This window comes from Procambarus clarkii, chromosome 5 (genome assembly GCF_040958095.1).
Source record: "Procambarus clarkii isolate CNS0578487 chromosome 5, FALCON_Pclarkii_2.0, whole genome shotgun sequence".
Classification (NCBI taxonomy): domain Eukaryota; kingdom Metazoa; phylum Arthropoda; class Malacostraca; order Decapoda; family Cambaridae; genus Procambarus; species Procambarus clarkii.
Window position 1 is genome coordinate 39,101,237 of NC_091154.1, and position 27,916 is coordinate 39,129,152.

The window sequence follows — 27,916 nt, forward strand, 5'->3', positions numbered from 1 at the left end:
GTGACTTGAATGATGCTTATGTGTCTTTCATTTTATATTTCATTCACTTAAGCCATCAGAACCTTAAATTCATGACCACTGAAGGAAGGAAACTATCAGGAGAAAGTACCACGCCATAACTATACAGGAACTCTACCGACCTGGCTACAAACACCCACAATAAGAGAGGGTTCTAGAGACTACTGGTATCCAACTGGGACTTTCAATCTCCTGGGTTGTCACTAGAGTCTGGATGTATTAGGTGACCCACGTGCCAGTCAAATAAATTGTAAATCACAATAAACATGTAAATAACATTTAATTCACTTGCACCACCAGAGCAAATTAAGTATCACTGAAGAGGAAGACAGCTCTACTGACCTATAAACACCTACAATAAGAATTGGTCCGAGACACACACTGGTGTCTCTGGGACACATTCATGTGCACCATCAGAGCCAAAAAATCAGTTTATAGTGTCAATATACAGAATAATGTACAGTATCATTATACAAAAAAGTCCAGAAAATCTAGATTTCTAGAGCATTAAAATTGGGTTTGGAGTAATATGATCAGATTTTGGGTGTGCATTATATAGAGTTCAGCCTTGATAAAACAAAGATCCCCATCTTAACGACGTGCAAAACAGTACATAGTGGTTAGTAAAGGAATCTTTAAAGAGCTGCATAAAACTCAGTAACATTTATTAGATAAATTAATCCAGTACTAAATAAAAATATCAAATTTTTACAATGTACTTTACTCAACATTAATATACAAAATGTAACCAATTTTACAACTTCACTTGCATCTGTTATAGCACACAACACGGTGACACATTCAGATGAACATTTACATTTTCTTTAAAACATTTCATAACATAGTCCAAATCAAATTATTGGAATCTCAACCTTTAGATGATCTTCACTGTCAAACCTTTCATACCCTTATATAAGAATCTTTATAATTTACAAACAATTTCTTAAATTAGAAATGAGTGTTTACACTAGAAATTGTAAACAGTGCCTACTTTTTATCAGGATTAGCTCCCATTTGAGTAGGATCTTGTGAAGGATAGTGGATAATACCATGGGTGAGGGGAGGTGGTGGCCCAACACCTGGGATAGGTGGTGGCTGCGGAAAGTATGCAGGGGGACGAACCCCTGGAGGAGGGCGCAAGGGTGCACGAAGATGAGGAGGAAAGAATGGAGGAGGCTGTAAAGGTGGCAAATGGCCTGGAGGCGCTGGAGGCACACCTGGAGGAGGACGAGGACCAAGAGGGGTACCCAAAGGAGGAGGCCCTCCAGGAAGACTACCAGGAGGAGGGGCAGGAGGTCTAGGTGGGGCATGACCTGGAGGCATTGGAGGTCGTATTGTTGGAGCACCAGCAGCTGGAGGAGCCTGGCCTGGAGGCAACGGTATGCTTGCAGCTGTTGAAGGTAAATTGAAAAAGTTATTGTGCAATTCTTCAGGTGGCGGAGGAAGTGTTGGAAGGCCAGGTACAGGTTCGAGAGGTTGAGGAGCAGTATCGTCACCTTCAAGATCCTCAATACCACCAATACCTACTCCTCCTTGTCTAGCTTGTGATCGTCCCCACTTAATATTAAGGCGTCGACCCTGTATAATGAGCTTGTTAAAAGTACGTTCAGCTGCTAGCTCTGCAGCAGACCGAGTAGTAAACTGGACAAATGCATACTGCTGTTTAGCCACAACATTTACACTACGTAGTTCACCATACTGATAAAAGTGGTCTCTCAGTTCTTTTTCACCAATCCTATCACCCAAATTACCTACATACAGAGTAGTAATAGATTTATCTTCAGGGGGCTCAAGTCTTGGCATTGCTGCTGCCCTCTTAAGAAGTTTGTCAGCAACAGGATCATTAACACCATAATAACGATCTTTAATATTCTGATCGGCTAGAGGATCATCAGGGTCAGTAGGCTTTTCATGTCGATAAGGACATTCTTCTCCTCTCTTACATTCCCCTTTGACCCAAAATGAGCAAATATGTGGCCTGTTTCGCTTATAGTATGGAGTTGTACGTGCTAAGCGAAGGAGCATTTCTGAGTGCGACTTGGTTTTCCCTAATGCCCCTCCTGCTGTACTGCCATCTGATGAAGCTGCCATTTGTCTCTCCATGTTCTGGATATAGTATTCCTTGTTGACTTCACTCTTTGGCATATCATCAGTCAAGCTGAGGGCAGAGTCTCGTACCTGTAATAAATACAACCATAAATTTACCAAGTGCATAAGGACTGCCCTAAATACATCAAGCTTGATGCAAGGTTAGATCAAGCCCATTCTGGTTCCTGGGCCTATACCAAGTTGTAACATCACAAGAGTGAGAGTGTGTCAGTATAAAACAAAATAAAAAATTGTAATTAATAGAAGTGAAAAACACACAACTAATTCAAATGGTGCATGTTACTAAAGACTTACCTGTGTAGGAAGACCATACTCAAGGTCTAACAAGCAGGTCTGACAAACATTCTTAATCTTAGCACAAGTCTGGCATACTTCTGTCTTTTTGAATCTCATTCGTGCACCAGGGCACCTGAAAATATTTATAATTTATGTTAATTATTATACGTACAAACAATTTGATCATATTTTAACACTGAAGCATTGATGTTTATGCTTCAGTTAAACATTTATCCATAAGCCTTGTAATTAGACAAGAGGTATCCCTCGTCCCTACTGCAGAAATATTATTGCAAACTATTATCTGAATTAGTATTCTCGAAAACAAAACCGAGCATGGATGGTGTGGGGAGTGGATGGAATAAATTGAATTACTGTATGTAGTTATACTGTTAATTGATATACAAGGATCCCTCATGTGGATCCATTGTTATTTTTGTCAAAGGAAAGTCTAGATGCTAAGAGGAACGTCGGCTAAGCACAAATGCATCTTGGCAGGACAACTCTCTAGATAACTGCTGGCATGGAAAGTGCAGCTAAAAATTTGAAAAGAAAGCCAACTAATATGAAAATATAGGGTTCTGAAAAGCAAACAAGATGACTTGTTAGCACAGGAAATATCCATTCTGAAGTGGTGTCCTATTACCACACACTTATAACTCCCACCATGCAAACCTCACTCAGGCCATTTTGATTGCAGGAAAAAAGGATTGCTTGTGGGGGTTAGTGCCTTAACATCTTTGGCGGATGACCATTGCATCACTAAATTACACAAGATTCTGAATGTCGTACACCGTTTGCAATGATGAGGATCCTAGTGCCCAGTTGCAGTCAGAGAAGAACCAAAAAGGAGTAATTGTTCAAGATTATTTGCTGATCCAACAGCATCTTTTGATGCCAGATGCTGGTTATCAGAACACCTGTGGCTTAGCATCAAGGTATGATTATACAAGTTAAAAAAAAAAACAATAAAGCAGTTGTGTTGTAAATGATGATGCGAAGGGCTGTGCCAAGAATTGTGGCAACTTTTAAATAACATGTAACAGTGACAGTAAATTTAAAATGAACAAACTGCAGTGGTGGAGGCAAACTCCTTTTAAAGCTTCAAATGTAGAAATGACAAGAGACCAAATGGGCTTGGGAACCTGGAAGACTCTCAGGTTCCTTAAAAATTGCATATAGTGCTCCACTGCACAAGAAGGGTTGCAAGTCATTGGCTAAGATTTACAGACTGGTTACACAAACATTAAATTAAATTTTAGATTACATTAAATTTTTTGTAGAGGGTGCCACGAAAATTTACAAGTATTATTGAAAAGAACAAGCAATCCAGGTCATCATGGTTTTAATGCAGGAAGATGTTGGTTTTCACAACTACTTCAGCATCATCCTAAAGGATTTTTTCAGTTTTATCGAACAAAGATAAGGGAAAGGATAGGTCCATTAAAAACCGTGATAGGTCAGATAACGGATAATGACGAAGAGAGTAGTAGTATTTTTAATAAATATTTTATCTCTGTATTTACTAAAGAAGAACTTAACTCTATGCCTTCAGCCAAACAAGTCTATGTGGGTGGGGACAAGGACAGGTTGACTAGTCTAACAGTTTCCAGGGATGATATTAAATAGTGAAACTCAAACTAAACAAATCCCCAGGACCGGATGAAGTGTTTGCCAGGGTGCTTAGTTGCATCATGGAGCATGGACCATGGAGCAATAACAAAATAAAATGAAAGCCAAGGGAAAAGCAGGTATAGTAGCAAGATGAATTTTATATTTTCTAAGAGACTATAAAGAATGATAGAACAGGAAATAAAAATATTGCAAGTCCAGCTCGAGTACGGTCGACAGCTCGGTCACACAAGGTACCGTTCCCTCACCACTACTCGTTTTTCTCACCCAAATAACATAGAAGATAGAAAGGGATAAAAGCCAATGAGTATGGAAATTTAAACAATGGACGTCACAGAAAAACTGCAATCAAATATTAACAAGGTCTTTCCAATGAGCAACAAAACAATAATGTGGCCCCTGTGGCCACAAAGAAAACTAGCCTTATAAACAGGTAATCAACAAGAAATTCTGGCCTCTAGTCAAGTTGCAATATCACTCCTAAAATTATCCACAGGTAATCCATACAAGACATGCCCAAAATGTGCATTGTGTATTATTGGCTTTACGCAATGTACTTTCTTACCTATACAGTATATATGTTCCTTTGTTCATGTATCATAATTCCATCATATACTGTATCTATAATATGTACACATGTGCAAATAAATTCATATTATTATTATCATTATTATTAATGAAAGGTCAAGAATTGAGACCCAAGAGATGATGCTCAACCCCTTCAGATGAAAACACAAACATAGGCTCTTACACTCAGGTTTTATAATAAAGTATAATATATTTTAAAATAACAGTACATTGGAGTATTTTGCTCAAGAAAAGTACAAATTTAAATACTGAACAGAATGAATTAAAATACCCACCACCTAAAGACTGTGAAGGGACGGGTGCAGATCTTACATTCCTTCCCATATCTATCACGCATCATCCTAACATAAGGATTATCCCCGAGACACGTCTGGCATAGAATTGGAAAGTCCTGTGGAAGAAAATAATGTTATATATAAAAAATATAAAAACACCATACTGTACATTGAAAGAATTTTATACTGTATTTACGTACAGTATACGAGAGATGCACAAAGTATGAAACAAGTACAGTATAAAAATTGTACATACGACTTCAACTTCTGACAACCGTTTGCTTGAGTACCCGGTAGTAATTGGGGGGGGTGGGGCCTCAATGTAAAGCATTTAGTAGACTGTGCTCTGGGGTAAACAGGAAGGGCTAGAGTAATGCTTCAAATGAACTATGAGAGTGCCTAATCAACTCTCCCTGACCTGGACTGGAACCCCTATGAAATCACTTCTAAATTCTATAAGTTTTAAAAATAAATAAAAGTGAAAGGGTGAGCAGCAGACTTCATGCATAGCTGCAATTATAATTATGACACTAAAGAATATTAGTGTTACAATTCCTGAACCCATTATGGAACTTTATAACATTTGCTAGGCCTACCGAGGTGTTCCCCCAGCTGAGCACGAGGCTGCCCAGGTGATAACCATCCAGAGCTGACTTAACACAATTGACTAATGTGCACATCACCCAAACCAGAAAATTTGCAACATTTATATATATATATAGACTACTATATTCCCCAAAGGATGAGCATGCTCTCAATACAAAAACTAAATACAATACCTGCCCAAAACGCTATGTGTGCTAGTGGTTTTACAAGAATGTAAAACTTCAAGTCTCTGTACTCTAATAGACCCAATGTACCTTCTTGTATATAAATAAATAAAATACAAGCTATTGAATAAGCCACTACAAGATTTTAAGGGTATACAGCATAACTTAATATATATGTCATACTTAGTAGCCTGAACGCAGTTCTCAGCCTACTATGCACGGCCCGATTTGCCTAATAGGCCGAGTGATTTTCTTTATTTTCAAAAAAAAATTTCCAAATAGTTTAATTGAATTATTATTATTATTTTATATTAGGATATAATTTATTGACTTAGTTGTGTTAGTTTACGTTAGGCTAAGATAGGTTAGTTCGGTCATATATCTACATTAGTTTTAACTAAAAATTTAAGCAAATTATGTTATACATATTGAAATGGGCAGATTTATCATTTCATAAGAAAAAATTTGGAAAAATATATAATTACAGGAAAACTTCGATTAGGCAAATCGGGCCTTGCATAGTAGGCCAAGTACGACGTTCTGGCTACTAGGTACATATATATATATATATATATATATATATATATAAATATATGTAAAATATATATAATATATAAGCTGGTCAGGAAGGGTTGACTGGGCACCAATCCTCAACTGTTCATCCTGTACACTTGGAATATGTGAAATTACCGTGTGTACGATTTTACCACGCCACATGGGATCAGTAATAAATGAATTAAGAAAAAACACACAAATCTAGCCCTACCTAGGCAAACTAATGGCAAAGTAGAATGCATATTGCACTCTATAAAAACAAAACAATTACAAAATACCAGTATACAGTCATCAAAATAGATAAATACTGAGGAAGTGGAGTGCGAAAGATCAGTGTACGACAGGACCGTCCCGGGGCCCCACACCTTCTCCTCCTACAGTAGTCTCTCTCCACATTACTCATCACCACCACTACACTACCCCTGCACCCTTAACACCAAGTACGGGCACCAGCAGGCACCATACTCACCGAATCTTCCCAATTCTGCCGGTTGTAAGTGTTTGTAGACTTAGACATCGCCATGTTTACCAGCGTTGTTGTGTGTGTGTGTGTGTGTGTGTCAGGGTTGCCAGCTCCAAATTGCTGAAAAGTAGCGAGCGGACGGTCTAAAAGTAGCGAATTGGTAATAAGAGTAGCCCAGTTTTATATATATAAGGAAATGTAGATGTTTATCTCTCAGAATGTTTGGTAATATGTTTATTGTTTGTGATGTGTGTATATGTATGTATTAACACGATGTACTGAACGGGGTGAGAATAGCTTGAGCTACCTCATCCCTTTGTGTGTATTTTACCTCAATAAACTTATTTCAATTTAAATTTATATATATATATATATATATATATATATATATATATATATATATATATATATATATTTTAACCTAAAAGGGGTACCACCTTTGGTGCAAGTCTAGGGACCCATAGCCTCGGAGAAGAAAATAAAGAGTACCCAGAGAAGACCTTGTGGGTCCTCACTGAACACTGATATTTTCTTCTCCTACCACCCCTATTCTTTTAGTATGTGTGTATATATATCTAACTTTATTTTAAAATTTTATTACACAAAGAGGGTAATGCACACCTGAAGCCCAATTAGTGACACCCCCGAAGCCCAATCAGTTGTGTAACCAGACCCTGACCAGTTGTGTAACTGGACCTCGACCAGTTGTGTAACCGCAAGCCTAGCATGAATGAATCAAACAAACAACATCCGAAGCGCAAACATACACGAACCGAAGCCCAACTATGCACAACCAGAAGCCCAAGTGATACCCCCGAACCTCGACCAGTTTTGTAACAAGAGCCCGACCAGTTTTGTAACCGAAGCTCGACCGGTTGTGTAACCAGACCCCGACCAGTTGTGCAACCGTAAGTCTAGCAAGTATACATCTCATCCAACCCCCACCAAGCTAAACAGTCCCAAAGCACAACCAAACTTCATTCCTAGCTCGACCAAACAAAAATCTCCTTAGTCCTACCTAAAACCCTCCACTTGCCCTAAACACCAACTATTGACCCATAGCAAACAATTGAACTATATACAAAAAAAGAAACCCGGATTTCTAGCAAACATATAAACAGAGCCTTAGCAAACAAACCTAGAGCACTAGTACACAAACAACCGCTGAAGCACAACCATACACGAATCGAAGCCTGACCATGCACAACCCAAAGCCGAAGTGACACCCCCGGAGCCCGACCAGTTAATATAACCGGAGCCCGACCAGTTATTTAACCGGAGCCCGACCAGTTATTTAACCGGAGCCCGACCAGTTGTGTAACCGAAGCTCCACCAGTTGTGTAACCAGACCCCGATCAGTTGTGTAACCATAAGCCTAGCAAGTATACATCTCATCCCCACCAAACTAAACAGTCCCAGAGCACAACCAAACTCCATTCCTAGCTCGACCAAACAAAAATCTCCTTAGCCCTACCTAAAATCCTCTACTTGCCCTAGACACCAACTATTGACCCATAGCAAACAATTGAACAATATACAAAAAAACGGATTTCTAGCAAACATATAAACAGAGCCTTAGCAGATAAACCTGGAGCACTAGTATGCAAACAACCGCTGAAGCACAACATACACGAATCGAAGTCTGACCATGCACAACCCAAAGCCGAAGTAACACCCCCGGAGCCCGACCAGTTATTTAACCGGAGCCCGACCAGTTGTGTAACCGAAGCTCAACCAGTTGTGTAACCAGACCCCGACCAGTTGTGCAACCATAAGCCTAGCAAGTATACATCTCATCCCCACCAAGCTAAAGAGTCCTAAAGCACAACCAAACTCCATTCCTAGCTCGACCAAACAAAATTCTTAGCGCTACCTAAAACCCTCCACTTGCCCTAGAAACCAACTATGGAGCCATAGCAAACAAATGAATTATATACAAAAAAAGAAACCCGAATTTCTAACATATAAGCATAGAGCCCTAGTAAACAAACCTGGAGCACTAGTACACAAACAACCGCTGGAGCACAACCATGCACAACCCAAAGCCCAACAAATCACCCCCCCCAGAGTTATGTAACCGGACCCCGACAAGTTGTGTAACCGGAGCCCGACCAGTTGTGTAACCGGATCCCGACCAGTTTTGTAACCGGAGCCCGACCAGTTACGTAACCGGAGCCTCACCAGTTGCGTAAGCGCAAGCCTAGTCAGTTGTGTAACTGAAACCCGACTAGTTGTGTAAACAGAGCCTGACCAGTTGTGTAATCGGACCCCGACCAGTTGTGTAACCGCACGCCTAGGTCTACTTAGACTGTAGCTGGTGCGCCCCCACAAGAATTATTGCATCCAGGCATGGAGACCTCATCTTCAGAAAGACATATGGCTCCAGAGCAGATGTCTTACCAAAGCTATGGAGCTGTCTTACGACAATCATACCAGAGCTTAGTCATCTGTTGTATCAGGAACGGTTGAGGGCCACAGGGCTAACACCACAAACCAGGCATTACCACGTCTGTGGTAAAAAAAAAAATAATATCAGCAGACTTCTAGATATTACTACTGTTCGGCTTTGACTCGGCTACAAGTATTTCTGGGAATTCTCATTATCTGCTGATGTAGACCTGACCAAATGTAAATTGTGTATCAAGAGTGTAACTTGCTTAGCTAAATGAATTGTGGGGTTCAGTCCCGAACCCATTATGTGCCTCGACCCTTTCCACTACCACCCACAAGATGGGTATGGGGTGCATAATAAATGAGCTAAACTAAACTATTGCAGTATTTGTACATTGGACTGTCGCTTGTCACTAAACTTAGTTGTTAACTATTAACTTGATGAAATAATATTACCTTATACGCGAGAATAATTCTGAATACACAGCGATAAAATTGATGAATGCGGCTTTGGGTCGGGCGGCCGCGTATGGGAGCCTGGCCTGAGGACAGGCAACTGTAAATGCTTCTCCCTCCACATACTTCAAATGCAAATAATTGCCAACAGAATCTAAATACCGAACCTACTATACGCCTAATTAATTAAAGAATATAAAATTAATTTATACTCGATAAAAACTTTTTAATACACAGTACATGAAAGTCGATAATATATGCGTCTTGGGATGTGGGGGAGACGACCGCCGCGTTAACGAGCCTAGCCTGACGACGGGGTAGTTTAACAATGGGGAAGTGTATTCTACATAATATCCTACCCATATAATGTTGGCAAAACATGATCCTCAAAATCTTCCACAATATCCGAGAGAGGACAGACTATTTAGCATTAGTGGAATACAAACATTTGAATACTACAGAACCCGGATGAAAAAAATACGGAAACAATAACCCTTGGAGACATTACAAAACTCAATGTTATAATAGCGAACAAATGTATAATGCATGAAGCATTGTAGGTGGAGGTAGACTATACATTCATGCGTACCTCCCAACTGCTCAGATATATTTACAACAACAACAAAAAAATTATCACCCTTACTACGGGAGCGACGCACCACACGCCACCGCTGCTTCTTGACGACTGACGGGGTCGGCATCGATGACCCGGTCACCCGCACGCGACCAACCGACCCAGAGACCCTCGGCCTAAATTTATTTGAACGCCAATATTCAAATTAAAAAATTGAAATTCCTAGCATATAGCGCCAGGAATGTGTAAATTAATATTTATATTCATTATAGGCCTTTCTAAAGTAATTTATAGATCTGAATATCAAATATTGTCTAACAAACGAATTATTTAAGATTTTAATTGTGCCAGTTACAATTAAGTCTCATATCGCACACAAGAAGATTCGTCTGCGGATTTTTTTAATTTTTTTTATTTATATATAAAAAGGTTTTTAAATTCTTGTAAATTCTTTTCTAAATTCTTGTAGCACGCATAGCGCTTTCTTAATCCTAATTTTTCCCCCGGAGTATGACCCGCCAAATCGTTTAACAACCAATTCTCTGCTGAGTGAACAGTTAAGGATTGGCGTCCGGTCAATCCTTCCCGGCCAGGATACGAATCCAGGTCAATACTTGTGTAAAGGAGGAAATGTATATGTTTATATCTCAGAATGTTTGGTAATATGTTTATTGTTTGTGATGTGTGTATATGTATGTATTAACACGATGTACTGAACGGGGTGAGAATAGCTTGAGCTACCTCATCCCTTTGTGTGTATTTTACCTCAATAAACTTATTTCAATTTCAATTCAACCCAGGCTGGCGAAGACCCGGCCGCGTGCTTTACCACTGCGCCACAGAGGAATTTTGTATTTTGAAACCTGCCTAACCTAGCTCAATCCAACCTAACGTAACCCAAATCAAACCAATCTAATCCAACCGAGGCCAATGCAGCCTAACCTTAATAACATAACCTAATACAGCCTAGCATAACAAGACATCCGGATTTATAACTGAAAATGAGTTTAGCCGAATTGCCTCGATCGTGTCCGAGTGTAACCAGAAATCCAGAACCCGACCAGTTGTGTACCTATACTGACCTAGCAAACAAACACCTGCAGACGAGGAGTCTCAATAACGTGGCTGAAATATATTGACCAAACCACACATTAGAAAGTGAAGGGACGACGACGTTTCGGTCCGTTCTGGACCATTCTCAAGTCAATTGTGAGAATACACAATTGACTTGAGAATGGTCCAGGACGGACCGAAACGTCGTCGTCCCTTCACTTTCTAGTGTGTGGTTTGGTCAACAAACACCCTCCTAACTCTACCAAGCACACTGAGAGCCGTACCAAAGTAGGGAGGGTCCACAGACGAGAACGTTGTTGTAAGTATAGGTCCGCAGACATATGGGCCCCCAATGCCCATCATCTGGGTTGGAGGGCAACAGTGTATTGCTTTGCTCAGAGAGTATAATGTTGCTAAAACAGCACTTCCTTCAATATGCAAACTTTTCAGGATTATTTAATTAACTAAGATTTACCTGAATTTACCAGAGGGTCACTATCTCAGTGAGGATAGGAAGCCGGCGGCTTGTCAAATGTCGAGCAATGTTTTATCATTTACGGCTACGTCGAGAAGATGGTTCCATGGTTTTGCTGAATTTACTCGAGGGTGGCCCTCGGGCAAATTCAGGTATCTCTCTCTGGTGGTCTCGACGAGGACAGGAAGGTTGTCTGGCTTGTCGAAGGCTCCTCCCATTTGTCTTGGGGCCAAACAAATGCCAATGTTTTGGCATTTACGGCTTCGGCGGGTATGCGTTTCCACAACTGTATAATTCTATAGGAGAAAACAAATATTTTCCATCCTTCAGTGTGGCTGGTTGAGTTAGTGAGGTGAGCTCGAAACCGTTGCTCCTTGTTGGTCTTACATCTAGCCTTTTGAAGAAGTGTTCTGGGTCAATATCTTCCAAATTGTTCAGTAATTTAAATGTTTTGCTGAGAGCAGCCCTGTCATGTCTGGTCCTTGTGGCCCTCAACCGTCCCTGGTATGAAAGTCGACTTAGTTCGGAAAAGATTTTAGTCGCCCGATGTTGAACTTTCTCCAAAGCAAATATGTCTTTCTGAAGATGAGGTCTCAATGCGTGGATATAATAATCCAAGCGGAAGCCCACCAGAGATTTATACAGTTGTATAACTACCTTTTCCTTCGTCAAAATTTTGTTTGACTATTCCAAAGGATTTGGTTTGCTTTTATAACTGCAGCTTCCACGTGTTGTACAACTATCAGTGATAGGTGGATTCTGACTCCAAGATAATGTTGATGATTTGGTAGTTGTACATTGTTATGCCCCACGTGGGTGAAAAAAATCTCCTGTTTTCTGTCCTAAGTTGTGGCTTGTTGAACTTGAAATCGTTGTTCCTTGTTTGTGATTGATTGATGAAGATTAAGCTACCCAAGAGGTGGCACGGGCATGAATAGCCCGTAAGTGGGAGATTTTTTGAGTGAATGTGATCTTTGGTCGTAAAAGGATATACTGCGTGCTGTGCTCGCATTTAAATTGTCAGTCTATGGCTGTTATCGCAGGGTGCTTGTTTCTGTTGCATCTGACCATAAATAATCATTGAGTTGCTTAACATTAATAGCCAAAAGTAGCCCAAGTCGCTACTTGTAGCCCAATCTAGCAACCCTGGTGTGTGTGTGTTGGGGCGACGCTCACTTGTCCTGCCCCCTCCTCCTCCTCTCCTCCCAGCCCCCCTCCAGCACCCACAACACTTCTACCCCCATTCTTCCTTCTCCCTTCCCCCTCCTCCTCACGCAACACCCACATGAGAGAAAAATCCTCCTCGTATTATTGAAATACGGCCCTCTCAATCCAAATTATGGTGAAATAAGGGGAGATGATTTGAAGTTGGCGGGGGGTGACGTGGGCGAGGGCCAGCCAATAGGGCGCGAGTGTTGCTCTCGCCTGGCCTCTGGGCTCCTGTTATGGCCGCCAAAACGAAGCTGCGGTAGCCCGTCTCTCCACACAACCACGCTCTTATCCCTCACTGTCAAGTTGTAAGGTGGGTTGCGGCTGTTCCCCTGTCGCCGTGGGCGGCGGGGATCGGCGGGCAGCGGGGGGAAAATGATTTCTTGGGCGCGGGGAAGGTTGTTGGCAACACCATTGTTGTTGGTGGCCGAGGTTGTGAGGCGCGTCGTCGTCGTCGTCGCCGCCGCCGCCACTCTCCTCCTAGCTCCTTATTGTCCTCCTCGGCCTCTCTCTCTCCTCTTGGCTCCTGGGGCCCTCTTGGGCTCGAGTGGCCTCCTGGTCCTGCTGTGTTCTTTGGCCACTTTGTCTTCTGTTGGTTTCTGTGTCCTCTTGGGGGTCCCCCTGTGTTCTCTTTTAGCCTTCTGTGTTATCTTGGCCCCCCAGTGTTTTCTTGGCTCCAGTGTCCTCTTGGCCTCCTATGCTCTCTTTATTCCCCTGTGTCCTCTAGTCAGCCTGCATTCTTTTGGCCTCCTGTGCTCTCTTTATCCCTCTCGTGTCCTCTAGTCATCCTGCATTCTCTTGGCCCCCTGTGTTTTCTTGGCCACCCTTCATTCTCCTGGCCCCCTTGTGTTCTCTTGGCCCTTCCCGCATTCTCCTGGTCCCCTCCTGCATTCTCTTTGCCTCGCTGCAATGATCTTATTCCCCCTGTGTCCTCTTGGCTTTCCTGTGTTCTCATGTTCCCCAGGGCCCCTGTGTCCTCAACCATGATCTGTCATAATGACTGATTAATTTTTAGATACTTTTAGTAATTCCTTTAAATACTCACACTATGAAATACATCCATAAGATTTAGAAATACTGTACATTATGCCATGATAGGTACCTCATACTTGCTGAATTGCGCTTAATGGAGTTGAGGTTGTTATTTGGTCCCATCTCTTGATCTTCAATGAACATAATAAAGGGAACTGCAAAAGACCTATTGGGCCATGCAAATACATCTATTTATACGCCAAGCTCAAATATGTCTTGACCCCTGCTTGAAACCGTCAAGTGGTCCCACATCTATTATATTGATGATCTGTTCCATAAATCAACATTGCATTTGGACAGTCATATTTACATTTGAAGCCGTGTATGGAACTGACTCCACTACTTACCCGAGTGCATGCCATTTGTGTACTGTTTGAACGTGAGAAATTCTTTTTCATGTTGCCTGTACTGTGACTTGTATGTGTATTGGTTTCCACTTTGTATACCCCTCTCTTTCTCAAGACGTTTGTATGCTGTAATATTGTATCTTTCTCTAAATCCCCTTGTCTTCCACTGCTGTGAGGCTTAATTGTGTTTCCTCAGAATCATTCCTCTAAGCTCTGGTACTTGTCAAGTGACATACATTAATTCAATGTTCTACTACTATTACTTTTTGTATATAACAAGGCCTCCATGCTTTTGGCATATGACATGATGGGTCTGTCATATGATGTATAAAAGGTACAAAATGAATGTATGGTATTCAGATTTTTCAAAGTTTTTATGTTGGCCAACTTTGCATATGATGTGATGTCCATTTTACATTGGGTTCGGTGTGATATTAATTTTAGTTTTTCTTTGTCCGAATGTAGGACGACTACCTTCCTACATCTACAAATGCAGCTTTAGAAAAGCTGCATTTGCCACTTGTTGGACCATTCATTTGGTTTAAGATCCTCTGTAGCTTTTCATGACCTTATTTATCCTTATTATTTTTCCCCTGTCAGAAAACATCTAGAGGAAGAAATGTCTATTTGGGAGATCATTTAGTCTGCACTGTATAGATCAGTATAGTATTACAGTATATTAAGATTGGCCTTTATATTGACCCTTTACAAAGCTTTGACCTCTGAGATATCAGTGGTAATATTTGACATTATGACACTTTTTTCTGTCCAACCCTTTTGTACAACTACAGTAGTATCCTAGTCTCGTGTGGGAAACTGTGTTGAAGGCTGCCTCTTGCTCCAAAATACTGTATGCACTCTGCCTGTCCTCTGTTGCCATGTCATAGAATTCTGTAAAGTTCTGTGAAGTAAGATTTGCTACTTTTAAACCCAGGCAGGTATTGTTTTCAAAATTCTTAATCTTACCCATGTTAGACCTCATTTAAAGAAGCCTATTTGATGGAGTTTAGTATTGGGCACAAATCAACCTGAAAGTGTATCGAGACATATGGTTATTTTTTAACATTATAGTAATTGAAACATTACTTAGGAGGTGGAGTTATATAGAAACATAGGAGGAGTTAAGAAAGCTTAACTTACACTCTGTAGAAAGGTGAAGAATGATGGGGGGACATGATTGATAGTATGCAAATACTAGAAATTGGGTTATATATTAATGAACACATTTCCAGAGACCATATACACATCATTGGATTATTTTGAGCATATTATTTTTGATAGACATAAGAGTTACCACTCTGAGGGTCCTGATAATATAGTAGGGTTCATTCTCGACACACATTCGAGGATTCCGGTTTCGAATCTTGTTTGGGACAGAAGAGGTAGACACATTTCTTTTCACCTAATGCCTCTGTTTACCTAGCATTAAGTAGATACTCAGGAGTTAGTCAGCTTGTTGTGGGGTTGCATCCTGGGCAGGGTCAGTAATTCGGCCCTTTGAGGGACCTCGATACAAGCTAACATGTATGAATACATTGGCTTCCTGTCCCAAAACACAGTGAATTATAAACACAAAATGCATACTCACACCAACACAAATGTTATACTTATTAAGAACCATAAAGGATAAAAAGAAAACACATTAGAGATTACACCAGTCTGTATTCATTACACTTGAAATTAAACGTTTACTTGTTACATTCCTTATAATTATTGCACCTCCCTTTATTCATTACACCACACTGTTCATATGCAGTGAATTATGTAGTTTTAATTGCAATTTGCCTGGGGGGCGTATTTGATTTTTTTTTTGCCAGTTCCAGTGTATTCATGATTTTTTTTTTATCCACAGACTTCACTCCTGGAAATAGTTGGCCATGGATGATAGGCAGACTGACAATATGGAAGTTGATCCTCCTGAAAAAAAATCTGAAGAGAATTTTGACAAACAAGAGAACACGGGCAGTACCATGGAGGACGATGTTTCCAGTGAGAAGAAAGATAAGATAAAAGATGATAAAGCCGATGATGATCCAAGTTGTGAAAAAGATATTGAAGCAGATGTTGATCAGTGTTGTGAAAAAGATTTTGTGGTAATGAATGACTGTACTGCAGAATTAAATAACACTTTTGATGCGAGTACTGAGGAAACCGAGGACCCAATTAATGTAGCAATCGATGAAGGTACTGTAAATATTGATCCACTTATATCAGAAAGTGAAAGCAATCTTTTTAATAAGGAAGTGAATGAGAGTGATATCTTATGTAATTCAGATAGTTTTCCAGATAAGGATCATGCATCTGAGGTTGAAGTAGATAAAGATGGCAAGTCAACAGATTCTTCTGTCGAAACAACCACTACTAAAATCGATAAATCACAACATGAAAACACTCCTACAGCTGATGTGGGAGAAAAAAGTGCCGAGACTGCACAGACTACTGATACTCTTAAAAATGTTTCTGAAAATATTACTAGCACTGATGTGACAGAAAAAGAAAGAACTAAGACTTCACTAACTAATATTATTAGCCAATCATCTGTCTGTATTTTGGATGCTAATGGAATTGAGGAGGATAAAGTTACTGAAGAATGTGAAGTAATGGATACTAATGCACGTGAGGAGGATACATTTCCTGGAGAATGTGAGGTAATAGATGCTAATGCATCTGAGGACACAGTTCCCAAAGAAAATGAAGCCATGGATGATAATACATCGGAGAAGGATACGTTTACTGAAGAATGTGAAGTTATGGATACTAATGCATCTGAGAAGGACACGGTTACCAAAGAAAGTGAAGTAGTGGATGCTGGTACATCTGAGGACACAGTTGCTAAAGAGAATGAAGTAGTGGATGCTGGAGCATCAGAAAAGGACACAGTTGATAAAGAAAGTGAAGTAGTGGATGTTGGTGCATCAAAAAAGGACTCTGTTACAAAGGAAATTGAAGTAGTGGATGCTGGTTCATCAGAAAAGGACACAGTTACTAAAGAAAGTGAAGTAGTGGATGTTGGTGCATCAGAAAAGGACACCGTTACTAAAGAAAGTGATGTAGTGGATGCTGGTTCATCAGAAAAGGACACAGTTACTAAAGAAAGTGACATAGTGAACGCTGGTGCATCAGAAAAGGACACGGTTCCAAAAGAAAGTGAAGTAGTGGATGCTGGTTCATCAGAAAAGGACACAGTTACTAAAGAAAGTGAAGTAGTGGGTGCTAGTTCATTAGATAAGGACACAGTTAGTGAAGAATGGGAAGTAGTCGATGTTAGTGCATCTGAGAAGGACACAACTACTGAAGAATGTGAAGTAATGGAGGTAGATGAGGAAAGTGATAAAATTAAAAGTAACAAAAACATAGATAACAGCAAGAGTAAAAAAGTTGATTGTGAAGAGGACATTGTTGAAGTTCCAGTATACAAAAAGCCAGCAGTAGTTGTAGATTTAGCTAATGACGAAGATACTGATGATAAAAACACTTGTGATAAAAGTAATAACGAAGAATCTAACACGGAAGGAAATGGAAGACGAATTAAGCTTAGGTCATTGGCCTCTTTAGTAGATACTCCTAACGAAGATCATTCAAATTCTCTTAGTTTATATCCAGATGCCCCAGCAATTGGAGAAATAGTTGAACATGGTGTTATTATAGGATCTAACGAAATGGGAGGGTTACAGTTGCGAATCTCAAATGTTGTGGGTGGAGAAGACTGCATAACTGGCCTAACTATGGATGAAGACAGAGATACATTTTCTAATATTCAAATTTCATCAGTGACAACACTTATGGATCCTATGAGTCCAGAAGATCCCAATCAAAACAAAGACGAAACTAGTACAAAATCCACTGATAAAGAAAAAGATTCCGCTAATACAGAAGCATCAAAAGAGACTTGTGTTAGTGCTGCTGACAAACCTAGTGATTCAAGTATCGGTTCCCCAAAAGACACAATAGAGGAAACCACCAATGATGCAATTCAGATTGTTAACTCTGAAAGTCTTACCTCAAAAGGTGCTAATGCAAAAGATGGAGAAAAATCATCTGAATCTACAGGCCCAACAATTCGTCTTAGTAGTGCTGTTGCGGTAAGTTTTTGTTACATTCTCAAATACTTAGATTTTATATTAGGACTACTTTATACCATAAGTTACCTGTCGTATACTTGTTGATGATTCCAAGGATCAACATCCCTGTGGCATTGTTTGGTCAACTAGACTGTTCAAAGCCGCTGCTCACAGCTTGAAGTATGAGTCAAAGCCTTGTTGATCAGGTATTTTTTGAGGTTGCTGGCCATTTTTAACAAGTTATTGACTTGGTAGACTAAAAATGATTTTATAATGGTTTTATCACAAAACTTTTTGTATGAACCATAAAGAGATGTTATTCTGTTAAATTAACACTATAGTGGATGCTGTACATACAGAACTGTTATATGTATTAAAACAAAATGGTAAAAGTATTATTGAGTATATATTGTGATGAATATATTGCATCTCTTGTTTCTATTCTATTATGTAACGCTTCTAGAATAACATTCAGTACATGGTTCCTGGATGTTCATCCCCATTTGTGTCTGGAGACTAGCATTTAGGGTACTTGGATACAGGTCCCAGGTATCACAATGTTCTGTAACTCATTCCCTGGGTATCAGTGTTAAAACTTGATATTGCAATATATTGTAACAGGCGTTTCAATATTTTTAGTGGCGTTTCACATTGACGTTTTTATTTCACTGTTCATGTGTCCAAATATTATAAATTGGACACCCATGTACATATATATGAAGACATGTCGTGGTACAGTTGACTAAGGTGCATCTAGGAACATCCCATGCGTAGGTTTGAACCCTCATCACTGCCCTTGTGGATTTGTTCATGCAGACATTGTTTTCAACCATTCGCCTCTGGTAATGCAAGCATTTGTTCATTTTGTGTTGAAAATGTAATACAACTTGGACACCGTCAAGCATGTAATGGCCATACAACATCTGATTTGTTTCTATTATATAGTCCTCAGTGCAACTAAATATTGAATCTTGATAATTTAAAATGTTGACAACTTTCTCGTCAACAGGCAATTGCTAAAGACACCGAAACCAGTGATGAGGCAGCTAGCCAGCCAAAGTTTGTGTTTCATGTGCTGCGAAGTATACTCACTGTGAATCGGGAATGTAGTGTGTGCGCCAAGGTCTGTATTTGCAGTTTTGCACTTTCCATATTTTTGTCTGATTTTCTTTATTAGCTGTAATTACAATTGAGTAATTTCATTCTTTCTCTATTTTTTCCTTGTTTTATCTATTTTTTATTTTTTTTTCTCTTTACTGCTGGCTATGACTGTGTATGTGTATGAGTAAACTATGAATATTAAATGAGATTTGCATTATTTTTTAAAATTTGTGCTGCTTGTATTAGGCAATGTGGGAAGAATAAACTTGCTGAAATATAATGAACATACCTGTTAGTGAAGATGCCTTACATTATGGGCCTTGCCCTTGATAGTGGGTCCTACCTTTGTACTGCATAGTATATTGAACATGAAGAATGGTAAAGAACGTAAATGTTTAATGTGTGGAGTGTGAACAGTGATGGCAATGAATGCAGTAGCATTATAGTTTTCTCGGTCATCTTTATTAATTTTTTCAAGCAGTATATTAAGTCTTTATTCCATCCACAGAATGTTCAGTGTGAATTTCGTATCACTAAGAAGAATACAAGTGGAACTTGGGCATTCCTCTGTAGTTCAGAATGTCGAACACAGTGGACTTCATCCCTTCCACCTGATCATGCGGTAGAAAAACCTCGCTTGATATTTGAAAAGATGTGTGGAATGTGTGGGAAAGACTTGGTCAATGTTTCTCGTAGTGGGCAGTACTCTTGGGAGACCAGAGAATTTTGCAGCAAAGCATGTTTGAGTAAGGCTCTTTAGTTTTCTTGTACCTAACATGTAAGTGGTCATAAATTATTATCTAGAATAAAAGTATTGATTAGTGTATAGATAAGTTAGTTACCTTATAATCTTAGTCAAAGATATTTTATAAATTCATGTAGACATCCAAGTCTTTAGAAAATATGTATTTCAGCCCTTTTCACAGATGTTCAGGTAGAAAAAAAATGCTTTGAGCTATTAAAATTTAAATATTTGTCATTTGTTGTAAAAATGTCCCATACAGTTATGATCCTGTAATTGCCATGTATAGTACATGTACATCATTTGCATTGGTACATCATCGTACATCAATTAGTGCCAACTACTAATTACAATTATTGAATGTTTTGGGTTAAATTGCTAGTTACTAAAAGCCCAAAGTTATTGATGGACTAAAAACTATTTACTAGGTTGATCTTGAACTTGAGATATAAACTGAAAGAGGCGACATAAAAAAACACTAGTGTATGCTGTTCATGTTCCCCACAAAGATATTAACCAAATAAGTGCAGTATCTGGTAATTTGGCAGATGCTAAGGAAATTTTGCCAGAGTACCATGTATATTATTGTCTATATTATACCTCTCTTTGTTTCATTACAATGTGGTAACACACCTACTACTCTCCAAGTATTTACATGCGTTCAGTTGATTATGCATAAAATAAAACGTTCTGCGTACTTAAACGGTGTGTGGAAAAGATAAAATCAAAATAGAATTTCCCAAGCATTGTCATGTATGAGATGCTTTCCAACAGTGTACTACTAATGTTATAAGGGCTTGAAAATTTATTTCATTTTCATTTGTGGTTTCACAAGTATGAACATTTTTTTTAATTGATTTTCTTTCAGCTACTGTATTAACTTTACTGAATGCATAAAAAATTATTCAACAGCTTCACATCTCCATGAAGTAGCCGGAGAATGTCACACGTGTCGGGAAAAAGTGAGACCCATGTTCATTGGGAAATACTGTGTGCGGTTTGGCTCGGATATTCACCAATTCTGCTCTAATGCCTGCTTGGAGAGATACAAGACCAAGATCAAAGTGTGCTGTTACTGTCAAAAAAATCTTGAAAAAGTACAAAAAGTTTCTTCATTGGCAAATAAAGTGAGTCCAACATCTCATTGTGATTTACTAGGTACTATATCTAAAGTTAGGGAGTTCATGAGAATTTTTAGTTACTTTTCCTGATAATTTAATGAATGCAATTGTTGTAGATTTGAAACATAAACGCTTACAGATGCTGTAAATTGAAGGTTCATTGAAATTGGCTAGTGTTACCGTCTGGTGTATTTTCTGGAGACATTTTGTGTATGGAGTGAATGTGTCTGGTATTGACCATGGTCCACATTAGCGGAGGATAATAATTTAGGCCATTTTTCTATTTCGTGCAATCAACTGTCAGATTTATTGAAATGTGCACATCAGTGTGAGTCATCACTATAAGAAATAACATTTTTAATATTCAAAGAAAATCGGCCAAAGTACTTTCTTTTGTGTATGCTTTCCAATGGCCCAATTAGTATTATACCACTAATTGATACATTATTAAAATACACTATTAAAATAAATAGAAAATGCTCATGGAGCACATTTTTTTTTCCATAATCAATTGTACTGTATTTTAAACTGTTGTATTCCTCTATTCCTCAATGGATACTTACCAGTAGATCATGACTAAAGAATTTTTAGTCTTGTCTCAGTTTTTACATGATTGAATAAGCACATAGCAAACTGAGTAAACTTCAAATTAAAACGGGTTGCAGCACCCAGTATGCGCTGAGTTTGTGACATTCCCCCTGTGCGCATAAAATCAAGTGTTCGCAGAATTTTTTTTATCTTTTGTAAAATGATAAATTCCTTTCCCTGAACACATACATGTAAAAAAAAAAAAAAAAAAAAAAATCCACTTTGGCTGTGGGGACGTGGAGAAGGGGGCGTCACGGGCTGGTCGCCCGTGTGTGAAGCTTCCAGAGACGGTTGCGCAGGCCATTCAATACCGCGAGTTGCCACATATATATTTTCAATTATTTGTTCTATATATTTCCAATGCAGTTTTGTTTTTTATCATATGTGATGCATATTTGTGTCCTTTACAGTAGAATGTAAATTTACAGTGTCCTTTGTGAACATTACAGTAGAATGTTCATAATGTTCCATGGAACTGTGACACATGTCAGTAATGTGTCCACAATAAATGTTTATTGTCGTAATATTACCTGTTAAGTCACTAAAATTACAATATGAACAGTTTCACACACTATTTACACGGTAATACACTGTATTACACACTGAGTAATACTGAGTTCTGTAGTAGGCAGAGTAGTAGGCATCCATCATCATTTGTGATGATGGATGCCTACTACTACTTCAGAACTGAGTGATAATCAACGAAGTATTGTAGTCCATGGTACACAGCGGGACTTCGCTCTCGTTGCACCAGATACAGTTAGATTGTTGGTCCCTGTTTCTTCATTCTGTGTGCTTGTAAATAACGCGCTCACGTACACCCTTGGCTTTAGTACCTGTAGGTGGTATGTAGCCAAGCTTGTAAAGTGTAAGGTAGTCTTGAAAAGATTATAGGAAAAGATCAATTTGTAAGGTAGTCTTGAAAAGATTGCTTTGTAAGGTCCCTCGCTGGAAGAAATTCAGCCATATGTTACACAGATGCAAATCACAGATGCATCACCACTGAACCCAGAAAACGATTCATTTATGTATTTATAAAAATTGGAGGTGGCGTTGGTGGGCAAGGGTGGCACTCAGAGCCACAACTGGATATGCTCGCTGTGTCGTCCTCATCGGTGCTGTATCACTTGCATCTGACCTTTGTGTTAGTTCCTTGTTGTGCTTAACTTCATCAATATCATGACTCTTTTATGTTCTTCAAACAATAAGATCTGAATTTCACTGAGAGAGAGCGATCTGTCAACACCGCAGCGGACAGGTGTTTGGGAGCAGAGATGCATGTGCCACCCATAGTTGCTCACTCAGTACTAACCCAACCAGCAGCCCTAGGACGTTCTGGGAATTTTTTCCAAGATGGCTGCCTCTCACTGGAGGTCCCAAGAGTTCATTTCATACACATCCTACCGTGCACGTGTCTTGAATGGGTACGAAATATCAAAAGGTAAAGACCTTTTGATATTTCAGACCTTTTGATATATTACCATGACTCAGTTGGTGCAGTTTCCTACCGACTGAGTTTTCTAGTTTGGCGCAGCACAGTGGTTAAAGCGGGTGAATTTTCATTAGCTGAGCTCTTCTGTGCTCTCCTGATTAGTCAGAATTTTGAGATTTGAATCATCTTTGATTGTGTGCATTAACCTATTGGCTAAAAGCCAGACATCCCAAACCCCATTAGAATGAATACGCCCCTCAAATCACCACCAGCACCTGCAGACATGCATGACATGTAACCACTAAAATAAACAATAGAGGGTATACTTAAGACATAATCTAGACAACATGTGATGAAAAGCTTGATTGTGGCAGGACAATGAAGTGTCATTACAGTACACACAAACATCAAAATAAATATGTGGGGGATGCTTCTATATAGAGGTAATAAAATAAAACAATTTGATTTTAAAGTGTGAGGTTCTTATTTACAAAACTGAATAATCTTGTGAATCATATGTTTATTCAGTACTTTTCTGCTCAGGAGTATTGCAGTATGAAGTGTCTGAAACGTGCGCAGAGGAGAGACATCGGTCAACAAAATTATAGTGAACGACATCCATGTACTGTCTGTCAAGCAACTGGATTAAATCGATATGAATTTATATCAAGTCAAGAACCCAATCAACTTTGCTCTGATCCTTGTCTCAATGTTTACAAATATGTTAACAGGGTGAAAGCAGGTAAGTCATTCATTTGTACAAAAAAAAGGGGGGGATTAATTTTTCTTTTTACAGATAGGGTTTTTTAAAAAGTTTTGCCTATTATATAATTAAAAGTAGTTACAGTTATTCACTCTTGCATGAATTTATACTTTCCATGATATTTTTCTTTACAGTTGTAACTACTGTACTATGCAGATTTATATATATGGAGTCTTTAAACTACAACATACATTTATCTGATTAGTCATAACCTACATACAGTACTTTACTCTTACTGTACTTTTTCCTCCTCTTTGTTTCCATCTAATTTCCACTTAGAAGTCTTTCAACATTTTTACATCTTGAGTCTATCGTAGTTATATTGTCATTTTAACATTAGCCATTTCCCTTATTTTATGCGATGGGGATCCATTGGCCAGGTGAAAAAAAGTAAAGGAAACAGGCCATAGCTCCAGGTGTCTTTAAAACAGTGGCTTCCTCTGCGGGTTTTTCGAGGTTCTGTGCTGTGGCGCCTCCCCGAGCCCTCGCTCGAGGTGTTCATGGATGCCTCGTCTCTCGGCTGGGGTTTAGTGACAAGTGCTCATCAGGCCGGCCAGGGTAAGTGGGGTCCGTCCTTCTGTCGCACTCACAGCAAGGCACGGGAGTTTGCGGATGCATGTCATTCGCTTCAGAGGATTCGTGTCGTTCGAAGGGCAATGATCTGGCTCCACTTGGACTGCTCCCCAGTGGTTCATTGCCTGAATCGCAGAGGTTCAATGCAATCCTTGGCTCGTTGAGACTGGTCGCTTCAGGTGACTCGTCTGATGAATTCTCGGGGGTTAGCTCTCCTGGTGGTTCATGTTCCGGGGGTGTCAAGCGTCCTGGCGGACGACCTGTCTTGGTTCATTTCCCTTTCCACGGAATGGATGGTCGATGTCAACTCATTCAGTTGGCTCTGCCGGACGAATGGGCGCCCAGAGGTGGACCTCTTCACATCGGCGTGGTCGAGGCATCTTCCAGTTTATGTGGCACCATTCCCAGACTGCGAGGCCGTTGTGGTCAATGCCTTTCGGCTGGGCTAGTCGAGGTACCTCTGGCCTGCTCATGCGCCGCCTGAGCCGTCCTGGTGGTTGGACCAGGTGCTCTCTTTTTCTCTCTTCTCCTCGGTTTGTGGTGGCCCGCTCAGTTCAGGACTTTTTCTAAGGCTCTTTTCTTGTTGGCATTGGCCTCTTGGGGGTCAGGTCGGGGAGCTTCATGCTCTCCTCCAGCGCAAGGGTTTCTGGTCTTTTGGTCCTGGTGGTTGTTTTGTTCGTTTGCAGCCTTCTTCTTTTCTGGCGAAGGAGGAGTCTGCTACTTTCCAAAGGGATCCTTGGGTTGTTGATGCTTGGTTGGTTCGGCCGGGGGTGCATCATGTTTTGTGTTCGGTTGCGGCTCTTTGCCGTTATCTACGCGCCACTGCCTCCAAGGCAGGAGATGCGCTTTGGGTGGTCCCAGTTTCCCTTCTTCCCTGTTCCGCGACGCGGGTCTCCCAGGTTGTCCGCAGGATAATTCGGTCCAGCCAGCCTGCGGTCTATCCCCGTACCCACGACGTTCGTAAGTTTGCGGCTCTGGCTGCTGTTTTTGGAAATATGTCCTGGGCTGACATTCAGGCATGGGGCTTTTGGAGGTAGAACAGGGTCCTGGCCGCACGATATCTCGTAAATGTTCCTGGCCCTTCTCAGGCGTGTGTAGCCTTGGGTCGCAGGTTGCAGCCAGTTGTCTCGACTTCAAGTTGAGGAGCGAGTGACGACCCCTTCCCGGGTAAATCCCTTTTTTTTCTTTATCTTTGGTTAGGTAACTCTGGGGAGCCGCAGGGGGGGCTCTACAGAAAACCAGCGTTGAATGTAATGAAACGCCATTTTCTGGGTGAGACCCAAAGGCTTCCCGGCATCCCTCCCTCCCTCCAGTTGGCGTTTTTTTTCGCTTTTTTGATACTCGGCCTCTGAACTAAGGAGAGTTGCCGGCGTGGAGGCCTGGGACCCCTCCGTCGAGAGGGGTTGCGCAGACGGATGCGTGGCGTGTGTGGTGACATCATACTTGTTTCCTTGGTTTTGATTGAAGACTTCTGTTACTTGTTTGGCTTTCGGTTTGCAAATTATTTGATCAGCAGTAGTTTGTTTTGGAATTCCTACCTTTCTGGGTACCTGACCTGGTAGGTGGCAGACAAAGACTGCTTCCAATTACACGGAGGCCATTGCTCGTCGTGCCTCTCTTGAAGGGGCCAGGTTCTGGCTCTGGTTCCCGGTAGGCCTAGAACTCCTCCAATTGACTGTTGCCACGGTCTAATATATATACAGTACACATCAGCCCGGTATAGCTCCGGGGAGCCAAAGGGGGCTCTCCACAGAAAAGTATTTATAATCTTATCAATGTTCTGACATCAATTTTCATGTTACATCTTTAATTTAGTATCAAATTGTGTGCAATCTAAAGGCACTTATTTTAAAACCACTCCCAGATTGATCTGATAAAATTAAAATTTTTGACAAATATTTTAATATGATGGACGCCGCTCGCGTCCACGACTCGGACACGAGAAAAATTGTGGATGCCAGGGTCGTTCGAAGAGTGTGAAAGTGTTAACTTAATGTTCAAAATGCAAAAAATCACCACAAACGCGGAATTTCTTATAGGCGCGATTGTCACTGAGCGGGCAGCTGTAGTGAACTGAGGCAGGTCGGACCGCGTGACCGAGAACCACGCGCTCGGTCGACCCAAACGTGTACCAACAAATATAGGAAGTTGACGACACCATCGGATGTCGAGTCGCATTTTTCAATCAAATTTACATCATAACTCGAAATTATCGTAAGTAGGGGCAATCGTAAGTCGAGGTGCCACTGTACTTTGCTCTGAGTGTAGAATCCGACTGCATTTCTAATAGTTCTATCTACAGGCTTTCTTCTGCCTTGAAAACATCATAGGTGAATGGTGCTGAGAATAATGCAAAGTGGTGTTCAAAAGAGGAGAAATACGAAATCTTTCCTGAAATTTCTTTGACAGCAAATTCAGGTGACTGTCGAATTTAGCAAAGCTAAACACACTCAGTATTTATTGGCAGTGTTTTTCAGCACTTTGCACGGCTGCAGGTGTGCTTGCAAAGGATATGTTTGTCCTTTGCAATCACGGGGAGGCCGTGTCTCCCTGTGCACAGAGGAGGCACGTTTGATATGCCTGTTATATCAAACACGGGCTGCATGTTTGACATGCCTGCCATGAAGTATATAAAAATACGATACAGAATACAAGTTCTTTGTCTCTTCTTGAAATCTTCTGCCGCAAGTTTACCTTCATTTATGTTTTTCTTTATAATTTTCTTTGTTATTGTCAAACTTATTGCTTGTTTTGTAATTTTAGAAAAGAAATGCATTCTAATGGTATATGGTTAAGAGACTACAGTACTGCACTGCAGTTGTAAAACTTAGAATGAAAGGTTAGTACTTTAGTACATTCCTGAAGCTATTTCTTGCTAAAGAAAATAACTTTTTGCAGTTTGTATTTTAACATAAATTTTTCTTTCAGTTGCATGTTGCTTATGCTTCCGAGTGTTGAATGCAGAGGATGTTGGTAATTATCTCTACCATGGAGGGCATCAACTAAGAGTCTTCTGCTCAGATTCCTGTGTTAATGTTTTTATCCTCTCTGCTCGGAAAATTGTTGTTTGTGATACTTGTAAGGTGAGAATTTTGTATTTTGTATTTATTTTCTCCTTGAATGCTTAACTGTAAGTGCCTACCAGTTATTGTCTGCTGGGAGCTGTCACTGGCTGTTAGAAACATATGAATCGGCAGAAAGCTGTTTGCCTATATCTTACTTATATAGGTATCCATCTATCCAATGCTTGAAACTTTCTAGTGCATGTGTATGCATGCAGGACCACTTATCTGTCAGTACCTACTAGTAACT

General features: G+C 40.2%; 2 protein-coding genes across 14 annotated transcripts in view; one reads left to right on the plus strand and one right to left on the minus strand.

Moving 5' to 3' along the window:
- Window positions 1-666: 666 nt before the first annotated feature.
- Window positions 667-10,257, minus strand: LOC123763589 (pre-mRNA-splicing factor RBM22). Of its 4 annotated transcripts, none has more exons than XM_045750795.2 (4): window positions 10,177-10,257; window positions 4,899-5,014; window positions 2,422-2,536; window positions 667-2,196 (listed from the first exon to the last, which is right to left on the minus strand). In XM_045750795.2, exons 2-4 carry the CDS (start codon window positions 4,961-4,963, stop codon window positions 1,006-1,008), a joined length of 1,371 nt encoding a protein of 456 aa, XP_045606751.1. In that variant the 5' UTR covers window positions 4,964-5,014; window positions 10,177-10,257; the 3' UTR covers window positions 667-1,005. The 4 variants fall into 4 exon arrangements, with proteins under 4 accessions (XP_045606751.1, XP_069157579.1, XP_045606740.1 ...); XM_069301478.1 differs by having other exon boundaries at window positions 10,171-10,207; XM_045750784.2 differs by lacking the exon at window positions 10,177-10,257 and adding an exon at window positions 6,693-6,838.
- Window positions 10,258-12,877: 2,620 nt separating this feature from the next.
- Window positions 12,878-27,916, plus strand: part of LOC123763563 (zinc finger MYM-type protein 4) — a 54,653-nt gene continuing 39,614 nt past the window's right edge. For 3 of the 10 annotated variants that reach the window (XM_045750741.2, XM_045750760.2, XM_045750770.2), the window contains exons 1-7: window positions 12,878-13,157; window positions 16,076-18,305; window positions 19,294-19,407; window positions 19,894-20,131; window positions 21,040-21,254; window positions 23,812-24,010; window positions 27,533-27,687. In XM_045750741.2, the coding sequence (XP_045606697.2) occupies window positions 16,101-18,305; window positions 19,294-19,407; window positions 19,894-20,131; window positions 21,040-21,254; window positions 23,812-24,010; window positions 27,533-27,687 (3,126 nt within the window). In that variant the 5' untranslated portion in view covers window positions 12,878-13,157; window positions 16,076-16,100. Of the gene's footprint in view, window positions 13,158-13,245; window positions 14,558-14,611; window positions 15,162-16,075; window positions 18,306-19,293; window positions 19,408-19,893; window positions 20,132-21,039; window positions 21,255-23,811; window positions 24,011-27,532; window positions 27,688-27,916 lie in introns of those variants that run through there. The other 7 variants (XM_045750724.2, XM_045750750.2, XM_069301516.1 and 4 more) reach the window with 5 other exon arrangements.